General features: G+C 29.0%; 1 protein-coding gene across 1 annotated transcript in view; it reads left to right on the forward strand.

Annotated features, from left to right (window-relative positions):
* Positions 1-24,241, forward strand: part of LOC129963412 (hemicentin-1-like) — a 710,215-nt gene that overhangs the window by 486,798 nt on the left and 199,176 nt on the right. The window contains exon 6 of the mRNA XM_056077767.1: positions 21,452-21,742. Coding sequence (XP_055933742.1) covers positions 21,452-21,742 — 291 coding nt within the window. The remainder of the gene's footprint in view (positions 1-21,451; positions 21,743-24,241) is intronic.

Raw genomic sequence — 24,241 nt, forward strand, 5'->3', positions numbered from 1 at the left:
GCCGAGTAGTCGTGAACCGGATCGGTGGTCGTAGTCGGAAGCGACAGAGAAGAGAGTCGTGGACCAGTGGAGTCGAAGAGTCGTCCTGAACCAGATCGGAGAGTAGTCGGAATCGACGATAAAGAACTGACCTTCCAAAGCTAAGCGGAGCAGCGACGGAGTGAAGCTAGTGCTGAACTAAGCTGTGCGCTACTGTCTGTCTGTCTTGTTATATGCTGCTGTTGTTGCTGCATGTCTCGGCTGAAGATAATCGTCTTCTGTGCTGTATATAGTTGTCGTCTTTGTGCTGTCCTGTGAGTCGTCGTGTAAATAAGCGTCGTTGTTTTATTTTCTACTGCCGCCTGCTGATTGAGTGTTCTCCACACCATATAACTCCCCACTATCCAAACGAACCCCGGAAATTTCGTAACAGTATATATACACTTTCTACATAAAATTTTAAGATCTCAAGAGGTGATATTTTTTTTGTTTATTGTTATGAAATGGCGGCATTTGTTTGGATATGTTCATGATGAAATTATGTGTTCTTGATAGAGATTTGCGATTTTATTATATTTTTCAGAAAATTATTTGCGTTATGGGCGTGATAATAAAAAACTGAGGTTTAGGAACCAGTAATTATATTGGGATCTCAGAAAACATCTGTATTTTCAGGAGACATTTTATTCCTCTGAACTTACTGTTTTGCAATTTCGGTACTGAAGTTTCTGTATCTTAAAATGCTGTAAGATGATATTTTTTTTTTTTTTTTGTTAAACACATATCTGCAGTAGTATTAAATTAAATTCATATAAACATTTTCCCTCAAAATCATTCTAGAAAGAAATGAGGATATCACACAACATAAGACGAGATATTAATCATTGGGTAGAATATGCTTATTCAAGAAGAAATGTATCCAAATCTGCTATTTCGGAATGAGGCTAAATGTGGTTTAAATTTATTGGAAATAAAAAGGTTTAGACTATCATAATTGTTTTTCTGAGTTTTCTTGAGCTATGAGAAAGTAAAAATTCGAAATAAACATAGAGAATTCATAAATTCCACATGTTTTCTTTAGGTTTAAAAAAACATAATCCGAAGAAATGTTTGAAAAAATAATCTTTGGAAACTGATTCCTACAACGAAAAATATCCAATATTTCAATATCTAAAACTAGAAATTAAATATTTTTGTAACTCATTGGATTTTTGTTTTGCAGAGCAAGTAAATATAATTAATGAATAAAAAACTGTGAACTAAAAACTGGAAGGAACAATACTTAATACAAAATTAAGTACTTTAGTCTGCGAAATATAAAAATGACATATAAAATTGATACATTGTATAGACTGGAAGGCACAATCCTTTATTAAGTCTTTTCGGTTCTGTTTACTTAAATAAAAAGGAAATAATAATAATCAAAATTATCCTGATCTTAAAATTAATGCAATCTCAAGAACCAAAATTGCAGCGATTCCATATCCAAATTTATTAAAAAAAATACTCAAAAATATTTATATTTTTATTCAATTTATTTAAGCATTTTATAGGATGATATTTAAATATTCTACAATATAATAAAAAAATCAGGAAAAATTAAACTTTTTTTGTTTTGCTTTAGTTAGTTTTTATTCTTTGTTGAATCAGATATTCCGAATTTGAATATAATTGATTTTTTGGCATTTATTTATTACTTGAAAATTAAACTATGTGTAACTAAGAAATATAAACCATTGTAATATCAATTTAAACTTGATGAATAATTAAAAAAAATAATTGAACATAACTAACTTTTAAGTTCGGATAAACTGAAGGTTAAAAGATGGCAAAGTTAATTAGAAGTTATAACAAACATATTCTTTTATAGACTTTTCTCGGCATTACAGTGCTTTTGCCGTCTATTAGGCTGACAATAATGACATAGAGATGCCATGAAAGTCTATCATATTCCTCATTATTGTGAAACACCCTGTAAGTCATTTATCCTTAATGATCAAAGGCAGTTAGATTGCCTTCTTTACAAAATGCGTTAAAAACCTTGGACATTAAAAACTACTTTTAACTAAGAAATCTCAGCCATTTTAATATCAGTTTAAACTTGAATAATATTTTTTTAAAAAATGCTTAAAAGTAAATGAACTTAGCTAATTTTCAAAAATAAAATTTTAATCAATTGAAGAATAAAAGATGGTTTAGAGTTTATTGCAATTAGATTTACGATCTTTTATAGATTGTTCTCTGGATTAGAATGGATCCATTACATTCGCAATACTCAAATAAAAATTTCACAAATAAACTATCAAATGCCTCATATTTGAGAAAATCCCTAAAGACGATTTATTATCAATCATCAATGGCATTGAGTTTGTCCTCTTGGCAAAGAGTGCTAATAACTTAGTCTTTAAATATATTTTCTCTTTTTATTTTAATTAAATGAAACCGTTCTGCAATCTGGAATGAAAAATGAATTTTTTGGACCATCAAGGGAAAAAGGGAATGGGTAGATGTATAAGTTATATATACTGATAAAAAAACATTTTCTGTATTGTGTTTTTCTCTTGAGTTTCAGTAATTACGATTTCGTATTTGATTTAAATTAAATACCCTTGAGTTACGATTAATTCTATTAGAAATTATTAGATTAGTCTATGATGAAATGAAATTAATGAAATTATTTATACAGATATTGTATTAATGGTTATATTTTCAATGATCATTAATTGTTTGTAATTGTTTTTGTTTTTTTGATAATTCAATTGAGATGTGCCAAAACTGATTTCTTTTACTTTATTTTAATGTGAAAAATTAATACTAGTTTCAAGATTTTGAAGAATATTGCTTAAATAAATATTTAGATTAAATTTTAAATTAAATTAAATTTAGTTTTTATTTTATTGATATTTCTATGCATCATAAAATTTAATTAACATGACAGAAAAATCGAATGAAATGAATTAAATGGCTTAAAAATATTTTTAATATTCTCAACATGCAATTTTCTTATCATAGAAAGTATTTATCAGTCAACAGTATACAGGAATTAAAACTAATAATTCAGGTGTTTGAAAATACTTCGCGCTGAAGCTCAGGAGATTCGAAAGAAACGCAAATACCATAAAAAAATGTAACATTAATTTAAATTAATTCTATTAAAAATAACTGCTTTTTACATTATTACTGCCAGTTGCAAAACTATATAATATCGTCTATCTTAAAAAGATATATAGGAAATTGTAGACTTAATTGTTTTAATGCTCTCTTCTACAAAAGGACCTAAAATTCTTACCTGTTCAATATTTCAATATTTTATCTTCCAGTATCCACTTTTGACGCGGAAAAAGAATAGAAACTTTTATTCAGATGTTGCAAATAAAAGGAGTTAATATATCTTGAATTGAGAGATACTCAGGGAAAAAAATCAAAGGACATTTCCATCCAGTCATTGTCCTAGAAAAGTTAAATCTCAAATATTTCTTAATCCCTAGAGAATTTTTAAACTTTGGAAAAACTATTGTATTGTTCCATTGTGATAGTATAATAAATATAATCTAATTAAGATCTTAATTAATTTCCTTTTATTTATTATTAACCCACATTACTTTATTCTAGAATTTTCTGTTACTTCCTGTTCCAAATCCTTCTTTTTTGTAAAATTATTTTTAACACTGGCTCTAAAATTTGCTGAGTCTGTAATTCTAGCACTGTAAGAGTAGGAAAAATTCTCTAACACCCATGATCTTCCTTGCAAAGATACCTAAGATTCCCTTTCCATAATTGATACAGCTCAACGAAATCCCTAAAGGAAAATATTAGTAAAAACACCTAGAGAAATACCTCGCACACTATCCCCTTGTGTCTCGGTGTGATAGGACACATTTCTTATTGGTCATCCAGTTGCAGAGGCCATGTCCTCATGCAGAACAAATAACTTCAAGTTTATCTAAAAGTATGCTGCTCCAAAATATAGATATAAATCTATATCAAACCATTTATCTATATATGCTTTCGAATGTGTTTTGTTACTCAAGCAATTTTATCACAATTTTCAGGAAGAAAACTCCGTGCTTTCTTCTATCGTTACGCTCTAGCATTCAATGAGGTTTTATTTGGTAGTGATGGCGAGAGACTTGTCCAAATGTTAGTGGAGAATTTTCGCTGATACTGTTGTATAGATGTTTTATCAAGACATTCCGTCAAAAATGCATTTTCATTATATAAAACATCAGTAAAGATGTGCCGCTAAAGATGTGCCGCTAAAGGAACCATTTGCTGAATCTTTCTCTATTACACTTTACATTTTGTACCGTCGGAGAACTCAAAACCACCGAAGAGAAAATCTCCAGGGTTATTTTAAAAATTAAATAATTTTTACATTTTTATTCACTATTTACTGAGCATTAAACAGATAAATTTAAAAAAAAATGGTTTATGCAGACATTAAAAATAAAACTTTCAATTTCAATGGTATTAATACATTTCTAAAGCATGTCATTCTTAAATCAATTTTAAACGGAAATCCATATGGATTTTGAATGAAGTAAAATGAAAACGTACAAAGCGTCGCTGATTGAGATAATGGTTTTGAATATCTTCTTCAAGAAATGCTATTGAGAAATTTAAATATTGAATTTTAGTTTGGAAATTACATTTCAATGGAACTTACTGTTCAGAGAGTATTTTTGGAAATGCCAATAATTTCATTTATTAAAGAATTATAAGAATTATTATAAGAATTTCATTTATTAAATTTTAAGAAAGAGTTTTTATGTTTTTGGTTTCTAAATTAAGTAATTTGAAACATTTATAGAATTTACTTAACATATTTTGGCTTATTAATTTGTGGTTTATCAAGTATTATGTATATGAAGAATAAATGTACTTGATCTTCAAAAAAATAAATAAATAAAAATTTTATTACTAGCCGTCTTTGTAGACCATCTGGATAGTTAGAAAGGCTGATTATATTTCATATCAATTAAATGTCTTATGTGTATCTAGCTGTTCCTGGTTCCCTCCAAAATATATAATAAGTATCAAATTGTGACAAATATGAAAGCCGTATTTTAACCCCTTCGCTTATAATGACGAATCAGACTCACATATCAAATTACTCAATTTTTAATTTTAAATCTGCAATAAAATGTTAGTATTAAGTAATTTAAAATGCAAAAATCAAGTAAAATACTTCAATATCTCAAATATTTTTATATTATTCAAAAATTAAAATATAATAAATGTCCCAAATAGAATGTATAATCTAATTATTCAGTTCAGTAAATTCATAAGTCAAGGAGTTAATAAACCTTATAGTTTTTTTTCTATTTTATACATGAATATTAATACTAATTTTCTTCATTTATCATATGATAAAATGAAATTATTTAATTTTAATCACTGTAGATAGTAATATAAAGCAATTAAACACATTTCAAAATTTGCTATGCTTTTATATTATAAGTAAAATTAAAATTATGATAACTGTTCCAAATAGAATGTGTCATTTAATATGAAAGAGAATTCATAGGTCAAGGAATTAATATACAGGGTGTTCATTAATTATTGTCGGGATTTCCGTACCTCATAACTTTCGAATAAAAAAATATTACGCAAAAACCGATTACGTATTCATAAATTACAACTCAAAGAATTTTATTAATGATATTAAAGTGTAAAGCTTGCACAATTTGCACTTTGTAGGTATTCAGCTGAAGGCGATTCTTTGAGTTGTACTTTACGAATACATAATTCTTTGAGTTGTAGTTTACGTATTCATAATTCTTTGAGTTGTAATTTACGAATATATAATTCTTTGAGTTATAATTTACGAATACATAATTCTTTGAGTTGTAATTTACGTATTCATAATTCTTTGAGTTGTAATTTACGTATTCATAATTCTTTGGGTTGTAATTTACGTATTCATAATTCTTTGAGTTGTAATTTACGAATACATAATCGCCTTCAACTGAATGCCTACAAAGTGCAAATTGTGCAAGCTTTACACTTTAATATCATTAATAAAATTCTTTGATTTGTAATTTACGAATACGTAATCGGTTTTTGCGTAATATTTTTTATCCGAAAGTTATGAGATACGGAAACCCCGACAATAATTAATGAACAACCTGTACATTTTCTTTCTATTTTATTTATGAATATTAATTTTCTTCGTTTATTATAAGTTAAAATAAAATTTATTTTATGTTGAATCGCAACAGATAAATAATATAAATCTTCCCACCAGTAAGAGTAGGTTAGAATTTGAACTGATATCGTTAAACTACGGCACAGTCTGTTCTGAATAATCACGCCAAGTGCAATTTTTCCGAAAAAGGATGCGTGCTGTCCCACCCCTTTTACAGCCCTAACTTCTCAATTATTCAGATAATAACATGCCCAGCTAATGATTCGCAGAATTGCATAGTAAGCATGATTGTCACTCAAAGGCAAAACAATGTCCGATCCATAATAGGTGGGCAGCTTGTCTGGTGTTTCATCATCAGTCTGACACAAATAACAATACTTGGGTGCCTTAGTTTGTAACAACTTCATTCAGAGAGCTTCGGATACAAAGACGAGTTTAATTTTTTTTCACCGTTTGCGAAACGAGCTATTAATTCGTAAACCGACTGAGTTATGTCTCTGTTGTCAACTGCAGTAACCAAGATGGTAATTAGTATAATGAGGACAAAGACATAATGGAGAACATTCCTAACGGATTATCTTGCAGCACTGTCTTAAAAAAAGAAAAGATATAATGGTAACTAGAATTTCATTTGGTTAGTTATAAAACTATTTTTAAAAAAGTTCTCTGAAAGTTATTCGGTTAATAGCTATGGCAAGAAATTCGTTTTTAAACTTGTTAATTCGATTTGAATCAAAATTTCCTATGAAACTTTTAAGATAAGGAGGAAGCCAAAGTTGTTTGAAGAATTAATCAGTTCTCTTTCTTTTATTCAAAGTATATTTAATCTGGACGACATTATTATCGTTCTTTGAAAAAAAACACAATATATTAAGAAATATTGTATTTTATATCATGATATAAAAGATGTCCCAAAATTAACGCAACATTTGAATTTGCCAAGAATCGCTCAATAAAGTGTTGGCATCCCATTAAGAAAACCATTTGACTGCTGATAGATTAGGATTAGTAAAAATGCAGTGTTACACAATAGAACAACGTCTTAACGAAAGATTTGAAATAAATAAATGAAAAAAGCACTGTTTTTGTTATTTAAATTGCTATATTTTTATTCAGACATTAAGCACACAGGATGGAGTTATGCATGGACTATCACATAAATCTAATGGCCTTCTCGGCTTTGCTACCATATATGAACTCTTTTTCGAAATTTTCCATGACCATTTTGTATAAATGTGGATGAATTGTGTTGATGCAACTTTGAATTTCCTTCCTCAATACACGAGCCCCTGAGGGGGGCACCTCGAAATGAGGATGAGATGCTTCCGACATGGTGGTTGGATTTCGCCATCCTGGAGGGTACACTAACAGGTGGGGGATCTGACTCCTCCCATCGATGACGGGACGTACTTCCTTCGGGGAGGGTTGTACCGTGGCCAGTGACGGCCCTTAGGACTCAACCACAGTTCCCGCCAATGTTGCTGTTGCGGCGGTTCGGTCATTCAGTTTTTATGGTTTAAATCCGTGTGCCTTCGTGGCGGGTCGGAGAGTTAGATGATTGACTTCCTCAATACACGCATCCTTGAGGGCTTATTGACATCGACCTTTGATTTCAAACAACAGTAAAAAAAAGGAATCTAATGGTGTTAATCACACGATCTAGGGGGCAAATTCTAAAAATTTGTGGCAGCCATGATTTCATTAATTTTGAAATATTGTGAAACACGCTGTTCTATCATATAACGCTCCATTTCTACTAACCCTAAATTATCAGCTCTGAAATCGTTTTCTTAATACGATTATCAGCACTTAACTGCACCAATAATGACAAATTCAAATCTTGTGTTAATTTTGGGACATCTTTATCAAAAAAAATTGAAATATTCGGAGTAAACATGAAGAGGAAAATAACATATTCTATTATTTAAAATGTATTTCCAAAAAATTAGTAATTACAAAAATTGAAATAAATTAACTGAAAATTGAATTTTATATTTAGATATACTTGGAAATATACTATAATTCCACATACAGCAATAAATAATTTATTTAATGAATGAGATGTTTTGAGAAATTACTTATTATAAACTATCATGCTAGTTTATTTGAAACTATTTCTTTATGTATTATTCAAATATGATTGAAATAAATTACGTAATTCTTTATTAAATCCTAAAATACTATGTTAAAAAAATACCACATTTAATGCTTTGATATACTTAAAGAAGAAAATTTTAATATCTCATATTATATAAAAATGATTGATTAAACATATTCATTTCTAATAATTAAAAAGTAATGTGGCTTAAAATTCATTTCTAAATTACATTAGTATTTCTGCGAGCTGTTATTTTCTTCATAAATGCATTTTATTAGAACTGGAATATATGAAACAAAATTTAGTTAATTATGAAATAATTTATTCATCTGAAAATGCCAAAGGGCAGTCTTATTTTTAAGCAGTAACAATGCTTTCGTATTTTTATTTGGGCATGTCTGGCTCCAAATTGTAAACATCTTCAGCGTCATTTAAAATATCGAGAAAACTCCTTTGATGTCATTCTCTTTGATGTACCATGTTGTTTCAGCAAATATAATATATTTTATAGTAATAGGATGTTTCAGACTAACAAATCATCTGTGACATTCATTTGTAAATTTTGCCTTTGTTTTAAAAGTCACTCTGTCTATATGTACATATGTATATTAGTATCTATACCTTATATTTCAAAGTTATTCTCAAAAGAATAAATGCGCATTGTATTTCCTTTTTCAGAATATTTCAAATTGTATGTATATGTACAAAAATGTGCATACAATTTGAGATGAACCGTTTCGATCTGTGCATATTGCTAATCACTTACAAAGTCGTATTTTTTGCATAGCTTTAAGAATATTTGTATTTTAACATTATAACTAGAAATTTGAATGAAATAATTAAAAAAAATCTCCAGAGGAAAGGCATGTTAAACATTACTGTATTTAAATGCAAAATCTAGAACTTACTATATGCATATAACAAAATGAGCCGAAATATGTTACAGTTTTAAGAAACGCAATACAATGGGATTATTCCAATTTCTACACACATGAGTCTGGCAACATTCTTAACAGAATTTAATATAATTTCTTTGGAATTTTAATGCAAAATTACTTAATTATTTCAAGCATGCATTTAATAAAAGTAGTGCGTAATCATATAAATAATTAGTTAGTAAAAATTACACTTACTTGCCTGTGAGAATATTTTACGGCCCAGGGGAAATATTAAATGCATATAATTATGTGAGCGTGAGTTTGGTCCAGACTAAAAAATTAACCGTGGAATAATTGGTATTTTGAATTTTAAAATTAATTACTATTACTCAAGTAATTCACAATTTCTGAATTTTCCTTCGAAGCATTTTAAAATTTCTAACAGAAATAAGTGTAACTTTGTATCAGAATGTCAAAGTTTCATGTTTCGTTTCAAAAGTGTGAAGCTGAAAAGGTTCCGGAAGTCGCCGTTATTAATTTAATTTTTCATTATGTGCAATCTGTATCGTTCTGTAACTTCTTAGAATGGATTAGAGCAGTAACCATTTATCAGAAAAGTGTTGATTATGCGGATAATTTTTATTAAAAGGAGTTGAAAGATATCCAGCGAATAAAAAATGTTCTCTTCCACCAGACAGAATTACGGCGAAACACATAATATATATATAAACAATTTCTTTCAAAGTGGTGCAGTAATTATTAGACAACCTACAAGCAATTAAGGAGCTCTTATATCCATTGTACTTATTTTTTAATTAAAATAAGTGTATTCTCAACTATATTCAGCAAAGAATCTGAAAGGCTTCATTTTCAAGACCGTTTTTTTAAAATTATTATTTCATTTATTTATTTATTATACTGTTTTTATCTAAACGTTAATTCCGCTTTAGTTGCTCTAGGAAATTTCAATTATTGAAGGAGACCTCGTCCACTTCTAAATGGCTCAAAAAATTATATTGACGTTTAATAAACCGGTAAGGTACCTGTTTATCTAGAATGAGCAAGACAGGCCTTTAAAGTTTACTGTTCAAAAACATGAGGGGGAATTTCTAATTTTTAAACCAACATAACTGTCAGCAACAAATTCTTCTCGAATATTTGGAAAGATTTTTTTTAAACATTTATGAAGCGTCTATTATCACATATATTAGTCACATTAGTTATATACAATTGGTCATGTTTACAACTAATTTATCCCCCTCAAACTTTTAACCAGATTTTTATCATGTCATCTACGAAGCATTTTTCAAATAAAGGGTTTCATTTGCATATTGATGTTTAGAGGAATATGTGTGTGTGTGTGTGTGTGTGTGTGTGTGTGTGTGTGTGTGTGTGTGTGTGTGTGTGTGTGTGTGTGTATGTGTGTGTGTGTGTGTGTGTGTGTGTGTGATAAATAGATCACTGGAATATTCTACTATAATATATAAATAATATTTAAGGGTTTAGTTTATACTATAATCACACTATGTTAGCAAATTATGCTAGCACTAGCAGCAAATTAGCCATGCTGCTAACACTTAGTGTTGTGTAATAATACTATGTTTTAATGGTATAAATCATCATAAAGAAATGAATTGACTACTAATTAATTATCTTTATTGCTAATAATTCTACTTCTACTTTTATTGTAGAGAAATTCTACAATAAATGTCTGTCTCTAAATTCTACTTTTATTGCAGAGAATATAAAGCAAAATAAATATGTATTGAGAAAATAGTTTATATATATTTAGAAATGGCTCTATTGTTTTATATTCTAAAGAATATAAAGCAAAATCAAAATATAAATATATCTATTTATGTTTATAAATTGAAATATATTTACTAAGCAAATTTATTAACATATATCTTTGAGCAGTTTCGTTGCCGAAGAGAACGAAGATATTATGAATTTTTTAACTTCGCTTTTAATCCATCCCGGGAGGCATAATTTATGTACAAGAAGAGCGGACAAAACTGATGTCCATTCACCAGCGATACCTGAGCAGAAGCTCGAAAGAGCTAGAGAAATATTTTCCTAGTTTACTATATACTATGAGATTCTGATAGGGATTTCTTTACACATGTTGATTTAGGTAAAGGAATTATAGTTATCTTTGAAAAGAATTCGCTTAGCTTGACAAATTTTTATTCCTTCACTCGCAGCTTGTGAATGAGCAGACTAAAGCAGTTTTACAAAGATCGTGTGATAATTTAAATAAAAGGTGGAATTGGAAGAAGAGATAAGAAAACATTACAGAATTACGTTAATATAGGTTAAATTAAGATGGAAATATGGAAATTAGGAAATTAATTAGTATTTAAATTGAATTTTAATATATATATATATATATATATATATATATATATATATATATATATATATATATATATATATATATATATATATATATTAAGCAGTTCAATAGTTTTGAATAATTTATGTGGTATCACTTTATGTATATTGCAGTTTATTGCGAAAAGCATTAATTTATATCGTTCATAAAGAAAACGTAATGTTTATGATGTATTCTAATGATTATAACTTGACGACTTTTTAGTTACTGAGCATAGTATATTTCTTACAGTATTTAAATTCTTTGCATTTGATGTTATTCTTATTATGAACAATTTATTCCTTCTGACAAAATGCAGACCCCCATTATAAATCTGAAATTGGAAAGCAAAACTCTAAGACTTTTTTATATCCAACTCTCAAATGCATATGGGACGAAAGAATGGAGTTGCTTACATTTTTCTTTCGTTGCATTCAATTCCAACTTTTCTTTCTGTAAGCTCGCTTTTATTTTAGCTACTTTATTTCTTCCAAACGGGGAACTGTCATTACTTCAGGATTTCACTGTAAACTAAAAGCCTGGAGATATACTCCCGCACCTAAATCACATTTTGCTGTGTCCCAATGCTCCCTTTAAGAAAGCAATAAAACCTTTCAGCTTAGTTCAGTGAGCACTCCAGCTATCAGTTGAGCTTACATTTACAAGTTACTGACAAATGATCCCCCGCTCGACTCGCGGATGCAATTGCTTTTCCACCTCACTTCTGCGCCTCGCCTCCCAACTTTTTGAATACTTTTCGAGCATTTAACGACCTCCTTAAGAGAGGTGGAAATAAATTGGAGAAAATAGGCTGAGGGACTGACTTAAATACTGCCTGCCGTCTTTTGTTTTGTTATTCAATCCGGCAAGCTGGATGTCAAATTAAAATTGTCTTCCAGCTGGGTTGTTCTTGAAGTTTCTTAGAATTAAAATTGTCTTTGCAGGCATACGCTTATTTCCTCATGTTTTTAATTAACAAGACTTTAAATATCGCAACGGAATCAATGAACGAGTGTGCAGTATCTTCTATATATTAAAATTAAATCTAATACGGTTGATTTTATAAATTTAGAAGTTTCAGAATTTGAATGTAAACTCATTCAGTATTATTAAGTAGAAAATGTTTTTCGAGCCGTGTCCCCAAATCAAAGCAAGGTTTGAATCTGTCAATATTCATGCAGTGAATTGTTGGCACCCCAATTAGAAAAACCCAATTTGACAGCTGACAGTTTAGGGTTAGAAAAACTGGAGCGTTACACGATTGAGCAACGTGTTAACACAAGATGTGAAATCCCCACCATTGGTGCAGTAAAGTGTTGGAAACCCTATTTAAAAACATTTGACAGCTGATAGTTTAGGGTTAGTAAAAATAGAGAGTTACACAATAGGACAACACGTTTTCATTGTTGAACAATATTTCAAAACTAATGAAAGTCTAGCGGTCACAGTTCGAAAATTTGAGAATTAGCTCCCTGAATGATGCGATTTAATACCACTGGATTTATTTTTATGGAGTAATTTGAAATCAAAGGTCTATGCCAACAAGTTCACAAGCACGCGTGCATTGAAGGAAGAAATCCAAAGCTGCATCAACGAAATTCAGTCATATTTATGCAAAATGGTCATGGATAATTTCGAAAAAAGAGTGCCAGCAAAGCAGGTGGTGGCCATTTGCCCTATGTATTATTAAATACATAACCCTATCCTGTGTACTTTACGATTCAATAAAGATATAACAAATTAAAAAAAGTTTTTTGTTTAATTCAAATCTTGCGTTAAAGCGTTGTTCTATCATATAACGCTTCATTTTTATTGACCCTAAACAATCAACTGTCAAATAGTTTTTTAATACGGGTGCCAAAAATTTTTTGCCCGAATAATGGCAAATAAGAATCTTGCGTTGACTTTGGCACACCCTTTGTATGAGATGACTAAGGAAAAATGGAATGTATGATTTATCCACAAAATATCATGCATCATTGATTTTATCTTACTTGTTCTTTTTTGTCTGATATTGAAATGCCTCATTTGTTCTTGACATGTCTATCTCATAAAAGGCATGTAAGATGCAAGGGGAAATTGCAAATCATCTTCGAATTACGGAAATTGCTCATAAGTACTAATATACAAATAATAATAATTATAACCTACTATAGTAATTGATTTTTAATTTTCCAAAATACACCTCTAATTGGATATTAATGCGTAACGATTAAATGTCATGAATTTATAGTTCATAGTGATAATTTATCCACTTTTTCACATAATTTTGAATATCATACATAATAATAAAATTTTATATCTAATGGTTTCCCAAATCATTATCAACAATTATTAAAATTATCAACAATTATTAAAATTATCAACAATTATTAAAATTATCAACAATTATTAAAATTATCAACAATTATTAAAATTATCAACAATTATTAAAATCCGTCTAATTTAACATATAGATGAGCCAACGTTTGAGGATATTTGTAAATGCTCCTTCAGTAAATTATCACTTAAAAAGTAATAAAATCTAGGAAATAATTTTAATTTACTCAACACTTAACAATTGTTATAAAATTTAGATGGTATAGTGCCTATATTCTTCATAAAGGAAACTTTAACTCTATTAACGTCAAATGTCGAATTTGCAATCGAATAAACATTCCTTATTAGGGTTAGCGTTTTATCCTAGTTTGTCCGAAATTTTAATATATTTAATTGAAAAGAGGTTAAAATTTTAAAGAGTTTTCGGCCTTCTTATATTTAATATATTTTTTCTTGCTTTTGTTTATATTTTCATTCATTTCCATGATGGCTTTTACATTTAAATATTCAGATGCATATCCATTATAAAATATTTACTATATATTTTCTTATGTAGCTTAAAAAAGTGTGAATTAGTAAAATTCGTTTCAGTTTCGTTCGTTTCGTAAAATTCGTTTCAATTCGTTTCCGTTTATTGTGAAATTATTATTAAAAGTTCAAAAAAATATTTTTTTGTTAAATATGTATATATTACCCGAAATAAAAAAAATATATATATATATATAAATAATAAATATTTGGTAAATAACACCGCTTTCATGTATTAAAAATCAATTTCCAACTACATTTGAACGAAAAAAAAAATATTTGAAATTTCACAGGAATGTACGGAATATTCAAGATTCTATTCTGAGGAAATACGTTTGAATAAAGACGAAAATTCTTTCTTAAGAAGATCGGAAACCACAAAAGCTGAGAAAACACGGAATATCCTTGGAGAACTTTAATCCGAGGAGATTAAAATTGGTATTTCCGGAGTTTGAATGAAAATATCTCAAGAAGTGCTGGAGTTTTCAAAGGATCTTTTCTGTTGAATAATCCATTTGAAGACACTTTCATTTTGCGCTATAATCTTTTTGAAGATTTACGCGAGTAAAATATGATGTGGGAATGACATAAGATGTGGTAGATGGGCTTGCTCGCATTGGAAATGAATCGCGATGTCTTTAATAAAAAGTTATTAAACTGAATCTTGTCATGAAAAAAATAAATATCGGTATGTGATTTCAATAGGAGATCAATGTCATATTTATGACTGCAAACATCAGCTTAGTTATGCTAAACTGTATGATTATTTAATAAAATTGTAAATATTAAGTAAATAAAGTTAAAGACAATTGATATAATTAGGGATACGGTTAAGACCTACAATAAGAAATTTAAATATCCTATATAAAATAGTTCAAAGATATACAGGGCTTTTTTTTTTTTTTTTTTTTTTTAACTGACAGTACTCAGAGACCTCTATGGCTTGAACTATCAGCCGCAAAGCGACCAAATTTTGTACGGAGACTATTGACAACATAGAAAAAAGGAATCCGCGAAAAAAATAATTCCAAAGGTTGCCGATAGGGGGAAATGTGGCGCTTTACACTTTAAGACATCTAAAACTTTGCATAAAACACGGAGAAAAATTGCAAAATGCAAAATTCTGATTACGTAGTCGACACCAGCGCCAGCATTTGGAGTTAAAAAAAAGAAGCGAAGCATTGAAAATCATTTCAAGTATCAATTGATTTGTAAAATGCGTCTCACTTTAGCACAGCGTGCATTACTTATGAAGCTCTTTTATCTTAATCAATGCAATGCAGGAGTCGCTCTTCGCGAATTTAAAAGTCGAAACAATTTACGCAAAGGACCTGTGTCAATCAATGCAGTGAAAGCAATGATAAAAAATTTATGAAAAAAAAAAAGATTCTCTCGCAACTCGGCTTGGTAGAGGACGGAAACCGAAATCGGACGAAACGATCACAAATGTTGCGACTGCAATCGTTGAAAGAAATCGGACAAGCACTGCTGGTAAGAGAGAGGTTTCAATTGAACGCGCTAGACGCATTACGGACGACGAAGAGGTTAATCGAAATCATGTAATAAATTTAGATAAATTAAATTATAACTGCACTTTTAAAACTGGAAAAGCTGAAAAATTGCTTTTATGAATTGTTCAGCTACTGCTTTTTGACAAGCTAAGTACTTTTTCTGGCTTCAAATTTTACTGTCATAAGATTTTCTAATATCGATAAAGGACAAATTTGCGACAATACGACAACTTAGATAAGTTATATAAAGGGAAAATAATAATAATAACGATTCCATTTTATGAAATTTATCATGAGAAAATGGCTGTATCTGCAATTATTTTTATTTGCCTTTCTTATATATTTTAAAATATAAAAGTTTTTAAGAACACGATTACGATTTTTTCCATCAAAACTATAATATGAACCAATTTAAACACACGTGTTTATAATTAAGGTGCAAAATTTGTAAGACTCTAAAAAATTGTTTGAATTTCTCAATAAAAATGAATTTCTCAATAAAAAAATTAATTCCATGTTTTTCAATTGTTGCTCTGGTATCTTGTTAAATTATTTTTTCTTTCTTAATTGTGTCGAACTGCTTACCACTTCAATTTTAAAAACATTTTATTACAAAAATTATAAGAATATCTGTAAAAAGTTGTCAAGACTTTGTCGAAAACAGAAGATTTTCTATTAGTAAATATTTTTTATTTTATTTTTGGAAATAGTAGCAATTATGCCGCTATTTTGAAAACGCATCGTCGTAGTAGAGGTTTCAGAAAGGGATCACGTCTGTGAATGGCTAAATTTAAATCTGCTGGTAAATTCAGGGGATTTCCTGCAACTAGAAGTCGAATCGCTGTGAATCAAATAGTTGAGGAAGATGCAAGGAAAGCAATTCATTCAGATTCAATTAATCAGCGACAGGTAAGCGCTAGAAGCGTAGCACAGACCTTTCAATATCATTCGCAAAATGTTCGCTACATTAACATGTTGAAAATCCAACAACTCTGAGATTCGCAAGAAATAATTAATTTTTCCAATTCCTTTCATTCTAAAATTTGAAACGACGAATCGAAAGATTTTGAGGCCTCGTGAAACATATTTCGCTTTATCAATTCAAAACCGAACTGTGTATGCTGTTTCTGGAAAAAAAAATATGATTCAGAGTTTTTTATAGTTTGATTGGTCTTTTAAACAATTGCTTCGCCAAATTTTCTGTGAGTATCGTATAATTAGTTTGTTTGGAATATGATTGACTACTCTTTTCACCTGATTTGGAACCTTCAGACTTTTTGTAGACGTCTAATTTAAAAACGTCTTAAAATAAATAAATATAATCATATTCTTGATTTAAAAATCAGCATTACTAGACGTGTAGAAATTCATCAGGAAGCATTAAGTGCATCATGTTGTCGTGCGTCTGCAGTATTTGATTGGACTTGAAGGTTCATATATTGAACATGTATTATAATATTTCAGTTCATATTTTTTAACTAAGAAAAATATGTTATAATTTTAATAAAAGTAATATTTAAGTAATATCAATAAAAAACGCTTTGCCCGCTCGAAAAAAAAATATTATTTTATTCATTTTCCCATGTTGTAAATATTTCAGATACCGAATTTCTTCAATGTACCCCAAATAATTTTGCTTCGTTAGGCTGTCATATGTTTGCACTTTATTCATAACCACCCTATACATCATTATTTTAACACATGTTCTTATTTTTAAAAAAAATAAATTAAGAAATCTTTATGTATCGTAATATCAATGAAGTTTTTAAAATTAATCACTCTCATCATAAAATGAGTTGATTTTTTTTTTTATTCTTCAGATACCTCAATATTTTTTATCATATTATTTTGGATTTTATTAAATAAAAGATAGATATAAGTATTTCTAAATTTATATTAATATTTTTGCAAAACAGTGCCATGTATTCAATGATATGACAATCATTTTTGTGTTACTTTTTTTTTCAATTTATTTTTTCCCATCCGAAAAATTTAAATTCAGAATGTAGTCATGAGATCGGCAATCCATTAAATATAAGAATAAAATTTTATTCCAGAATACTTCTGAAAAATTTAAATCCGGGAAAGAATCAAAAGTAAAGAAAATAAATTGCTACATTGTCAATTCAAAAGCTGAAAATGGAAAATGGGATCGAATGTGAAGCTTAGAATCAAAAGTCGAGGAGATTCTTTGGTCTCAAATGTCAGAATATTTTACAATTCTAAAGAATGGAAATAATTTTTATTTGGTTCTAACAATTGTATTGAAATTTAAGAATTTACTGAATACATTTCTTCTAAGCCCGAAATTCGCAAAAATCATAACTCAGGTTTTATATTCATTATAATATCGGATGAATAAAAAGTCCATTAATATTTGAAAATTCAATAATTCACAGAATAATGTAAGTAGAGAGGTAAAAACTGACACATGTGCTTTATATGGTATGGGGTCTTATTGAAATAAAAAAGAGTGCAAAAAAGGGAAGAAAATGAAGATTGGGTGTCAAACACGTTGTGGACCGACGAAACCCAATTAACACTCCGAAGGTCTATCAAATCTCATAACTGCAGAATTCGGGTTACCAGAAATCCCACAATGGGGACCCCATTGTATGACATTGGTTATGAGGTTACCTGAAGTCGCAAGGCTCTCGCGATCGTCCGACCTCATTAGGAATGCTAAAAGACAACATCCGACGACAATTTCTCACTACATCTACAGATATACTGTACAGTGCTGTTCATACCATTATTTTATGACTACAAGTATTGTTGGCGAATGACTGTCGGCAGGGTGAACATTTTTTATAAAGAACATAGTCTTTGCTAAAAATGAGTTATTATACCGAATTTTGCTTTTGTTATTATATGAAGAGCCATCAATTCGCTGTTTTCTACACTTTTTTTTTAGTTTCAGTAAACTCCATGTCATTTCAAGTATGTGTGTCAGTTTATACCTTTTTTTACCAATATTATTATTTAAATCACTGAATTTTCAAATGTTTACGGACTTTTGAAACCTTGTATATATGCGTGTGAAGGTGCGCTTATGTGAGAGTGTGTATATGTGTGTATAAAATTTGTCTTGACATTAAAAACATATCCGACTGACGAAATGCAACTTAAATTAAATTGAGTAGGTGTCTAAGGGTTTTGAAGAGTGTCTAACAATCAGTTCAAGTAAAGGGAAAGCTTTTTAATAAAATATTATTTATTAAACACAAAAGGAAATTAACAGGGTTAAGGACGTCTATTATTACATTGTATATTTATTATAAGACAAAGTCAACTACTCCAGCAGAAAGTGCCTTTGAAACAGAAATACTTTTTAAAAAGGTTAAAATAATCTTATTAGAAATATGCATATAACGAAATTTCATCCTTTTACGAGAACGGAAAAGAAAGGAAATTTAGTAACTTCCTTTCTTTCCTGGGGGAGGGGATTGCTACCATATTAGTTAATTCTCACCGATAGAGGACAGAAGAGAAAAGCGGTGTCTACATCTGTGAAAGATTAGTTAGGAATATGAGCCATTTGCCTCTTGCATCAAGGGTTCTATTATAATTAGTGCGCAACGCACAGAAAAGTTTAAAGATGGAACCTCAGGAGTAATTTATCAGACTCCTTAGTTGAGCTTGGGTTTTGCTTAAATCGAACTCTCTCTCTTATGTGAGGCCGCGGTGGCCTGGTGGTAAGGTCTCGGCATCGGAACCGGAAGGTTTCAGGTTCGTGCCCCGATTCCACCGAAGAACCGTCGTGTAAGGGGGTCTGTTGCACGTTAAATCCGTCATGACCAAACGTCCTCCCGCTGGTGTGGTGTGTAGAGGGAGATGCCAGCTGAGGTGTTGTCCTCGTCATCTGACCACGGTTCAAAATTACGAGGCCCGTCCCAAAGTAGCCCTAGTGTTGCTTCAAACGGGACTTAAATATAACTAAAACCTAAAAAACCTCTCTCTTATACATGCACATATTATTATTTGCATGCATACAGTTTACATTTTATACAGTTTTGGATTTATAGTTAAATTAGATTTAATATTTTTGCACATTTTATAAACAACGAGAAATGACATTTTCAGTTGCTGAATTTGTAATATGTGGAGACTTCGACAATGGGAGTGAATAATCCATCGTGTTCTAATTTCAAGTACTTAATGACATGCCGACGTTGTTCATCATTACAAATTGCTAAGCTAGAACGAACAGTATTTTATTCTTTTCCATTATTCATAATTGCTGTATATATAGGGATTAAGAATAATACAAAAGACCAGAACTCTTAGAGGATTATTTTTATTGTGAATTCCGAAATGAAAGTTTATTTTTCAAAATGATTTCTTTTTTTCTATATTTAGAAAATTTTCAAAAGTATGAAAAAGAAAATGAGCAGTTTAATTATTTATTTTGATTCTTTATTCGTACAAACATAGAATTAATTTAATTTTGAATTTGTTCCAATGATTTTGAAGCTCAGTTGTACGAATCAAAATAATGTGTTGACAACTAAAAGACTAACAATAAAAAAATGCTTCATTTTACTTTAAAGATGCAACTATTTTTCCAGATTAAAGATTAAATTCTTAGTAGAGTTTTTGGTTTATTAAACGGCTTTGAGGAAATAGGTTGAATTCCTTTTCTTCAGTCTTTAATCGTTTTCCAAACATTATTTTCACAATTGTTTCGTTTTTTTTGGAAATAATCGGAACATTAAACACTGGAAATAAAAATGAACACACTTCATCAATCCATTTTCTTTTCAATTATACCGCTACTAAATTTGCGTCTTTCTATCTTTAAATTCAATCGATTCATTTTTCTTTTTGAAAATAATCGTTCCGATTGTTTCCGGCTTTATAGTGCAAGGGCTATGAAGATGACTATACTGTGTTAAAGATTGCATTACATTCCAATTAGTGTAATTATTAATATAAGTAAAAGTCATAAAGTCATTGTGGCTTTGTAAGTGCTACATACATCTCTTTTATACGACTAAGCCGATTTCATCTTATTCTTTAAGACTTCAATCACTAATTATTTAGGTGAAGGAAAGAATTATTTCTACATTTCAAAGTGCAAGTGTTAATTAGGTATTCAATTAATTAAAAAAATTAGTTAAAATTTTGCAGGTTTTTTTTTTTTTGCACAAAAAAAATATTTTTATGCTATCTTAAAATTCAAAATTTTACATTTATAGTAAAACCAATTTTTTTGTTAAATGGTTTCTATTTTTATTAAATTTTCAAGATTTAATGCTGACAATTTTGAATAATAGCAAAGACCTGATCTTCTTATTGGTTTAATGTGAATAATTAAACTAATTTAAATAATTAACAAAATGAAGGATTGAATGATCTGATAAACTCTTCCGTTGTGAGGGATTACTTGTGACTAAGGTTCAAGGACAATCGATCAATTAGCATAGTATAATAAAATATTGTGTAATATTTACGCAAATGATTACACAAAATCACCATTATATATTATAAATAATCACATAATCTCCAGATAAATCACATTCTCCAAAACAGGCACATTTACCATTATTAACATGGTAAATAAATATTCCTATTGTTTTATTTCATGCGTTCTTTATTTTGTAATTTTCTTTGCAGTCGTCCCTCAACTGAATCTCCGTTTGGGAAGCAAGTTGCGACACTCGAATATTCTGGAAGGTAATGATGTTTATTTCGAATGCAATATCAAAGCTTCTCCATGGGTGCATGAAACTGGCTGGCGGTTCGAAGGACAGGAACTGGTCACCAATATTTCGGCTGGGGTCATTGTCAGCAATCAGTCGCTGGTTCTGCAGAAAGTCCAAAGAAGAAACAGAGGAAGGTACAGCTGTACAGGAACGAACAGCGAAGGACAAGGGGAAAGCAATCATGTATATCTCAGAGTGCAATGTAAGTAGGATTTTTTTTTTCTTTTACATGTCCTTATATTTCTGTTTCTTTCTTTAACTGAAAAATTGTAGGACATAGTTTGCGAATAAATTAATAAATTTAAATTTCTATGGGATATTAGATGGTGGAATAATTGTTAGAATGCAAACAGAGGGGTTGGTCCCTCCAAAACGCTCTCGCATACTGTATAATAAATATAAACTTGCGTTTTAAACCCGTTTTTCTTCCCAGTCGATTGAAACCAAAATGTGACGTAAAACTGCGATTGAAATAACAAAATAAGTTGCCAAATGTGATAGATCTAAGTCATTGTGTTTTTGAGTTATCACATTTGCATGTTTCTTAAAATACAGATTGGCAGACCTTCAATGCCTCCTTAGATTTGACTTACATTATGATAGATTTCTACAATATAGATGTTAAATCTGTGTACCGAGTTTTATCCATACAACTTTCTTCGTTTTGCATTTATCGTGTTAACATATATTCGAGCAGTTGACCGATAGACATTTTTATAAGTACAATTTGATTAAAATTTTATAGATTTCTACAAATTGATACAAAGATCATTATCAATTTCATCATTATCAATATAGCTTATATCTTCATTAAAATCTTTATCAATATAGCTTATAGCTTTTTAGAAGATATAGCTTATAGATAGAAGATAACTCAAGATAGTTATCTTCTATCTTGAGTTATCTTCTATTTTGAGTCTATCCATCTATCACAAATTGATGGATAGACATTTCCCCAAAAAAGAAAAAAAAGTCGAGCTCATAGAGGTAGGTCTAAAGTATAGAGATTATCAAAATATCTTCGAAGTTTTGTCAATTATAATATCTTCTTTATATTTTGTATATAAGAAAATAAAAAAAAATACCATTATTCTTCACAATCTAAGGAATATGAAAACACTGCGGAATATGATAATAATTGAATTTATAAAATAATTTATTTATTTATTGCATATTTGAGATTTTTAAATTAGTTTAGATTAGGTCTAGAAACAAAATAAATATATGGAAGATAAATATTATCCTCTTTTAATTAAAAATACGATGAAGATACTTGAAAATCCCATTTTCACGCTAATCATTAAAAACAACATATATATACTTCAGGCGATGTCCATTGCCGATTGCACGTCAATATATATATATGAAAGAGTATAAAGTGGAACTATTACGCGCATTATTACTGAATTTTATAATCATTATCATCATTATCACTTCATTAAACAATTCTCTTGTCTTACAACAATAGAAATTCATCTAGGAATAATCAATGAAAAAATTTATTCAACGTTTTTTTTTTTTTTTAAAGACAAAAAAAAGTTTTGAAAGAAAATAAGAGAAGGAATAGAATAAATAAATAAAATAATAAAATTACAGATATTTTAATCAAAGTAATAAATACTGAAATTTATAATTAAAATAAAACATGAATAAACTGTAATGTTCAATATTTTATTTAACAACATTCAGTTTCATAAAGCTTAGAAAATATTAAAAATCTGATTATTTAGTTTTGGTTATTGTGATGCAAATAGCAATGTTTAGAGAAATCTGTTTAAATATAAGCCATTTCTAATAATTTTCTAAGAAGGCTAAAACTACAAAGCATTAAAAATTGTATCATAATTTAAAATATGTGTTGACTTTGGAAGAGTTAAATCTTCTGTTCTTTTTCAATTTGATGATACGTTATCGGCATAACAAATTTTTCTGGGGTTTCGATTTTTTTCTTTACATGTTTGAAATATTAGATCTTTTAAGATCGAATTCAGAAATTTCAGATTTTCTAAATTCATTTTTCAAATGATACAATGTAATAAAACAAATCTTCAAAGCTAAAGAATCAAGTATTTTTTTAAAATTGCGATTTGGGTTCTTTCAAATTAATTATTGATTACATTTTAAAATAAATAGCATGATATTAAATGCGTAGAAATATCTCCTCATTTATCTTTCCTAATAATATTACAATTTTACTTTAAAAAGCTAGATTAAATATCGAAAATATAATTAATTTTAAGAAACCGATTGTACATTTTTGTGTTCTGAATATGAATTCGAAAAATATATTTTATTTAAATAGTTTCAAAAGATTTCCATTATAATGTATATAGCATTATTAACCTTAGTTTAAAATTTAATCCAAAGAACTAACTGAACAAGAAGATTTATTTTGTAACATAATTTGCAAAATTTACACCAAAACGGAATTCGGAGCTTATTTTAATCTCAAGATATTATAAATCCCTTTGAAAGACATCTTCAAAAGAATTTCTAAAAATATAAAAGAATATTGTGAATTCTTTTTAGTAATTTAACATTTAAACATTCCACTTATGTCTAGACATTCAGATCCTTATGTTTTTTGAAAATGTTGTGTCAGACAGAAAATAATCCAATCAAAGAAATAGTTTTGTAAAAGACGTGATGAAGATATTAAGTAGTAAATAGCTGTTTCGATATATTTCATGTAATATTAATA

This window comes from Argiope bruennichi, chromosome 3, assembly GCF_947563725.1.
Source record: "Argiope bruennichi chromosome 3, qqArgBrue1.1, whole genome shotgun sequence".
Lineage (NCBI taxonomy): Eukaryota > Metazoa > Arthropoda > Arachnida > Araneae > Araneidae > Argiope > Argiope bruennichi.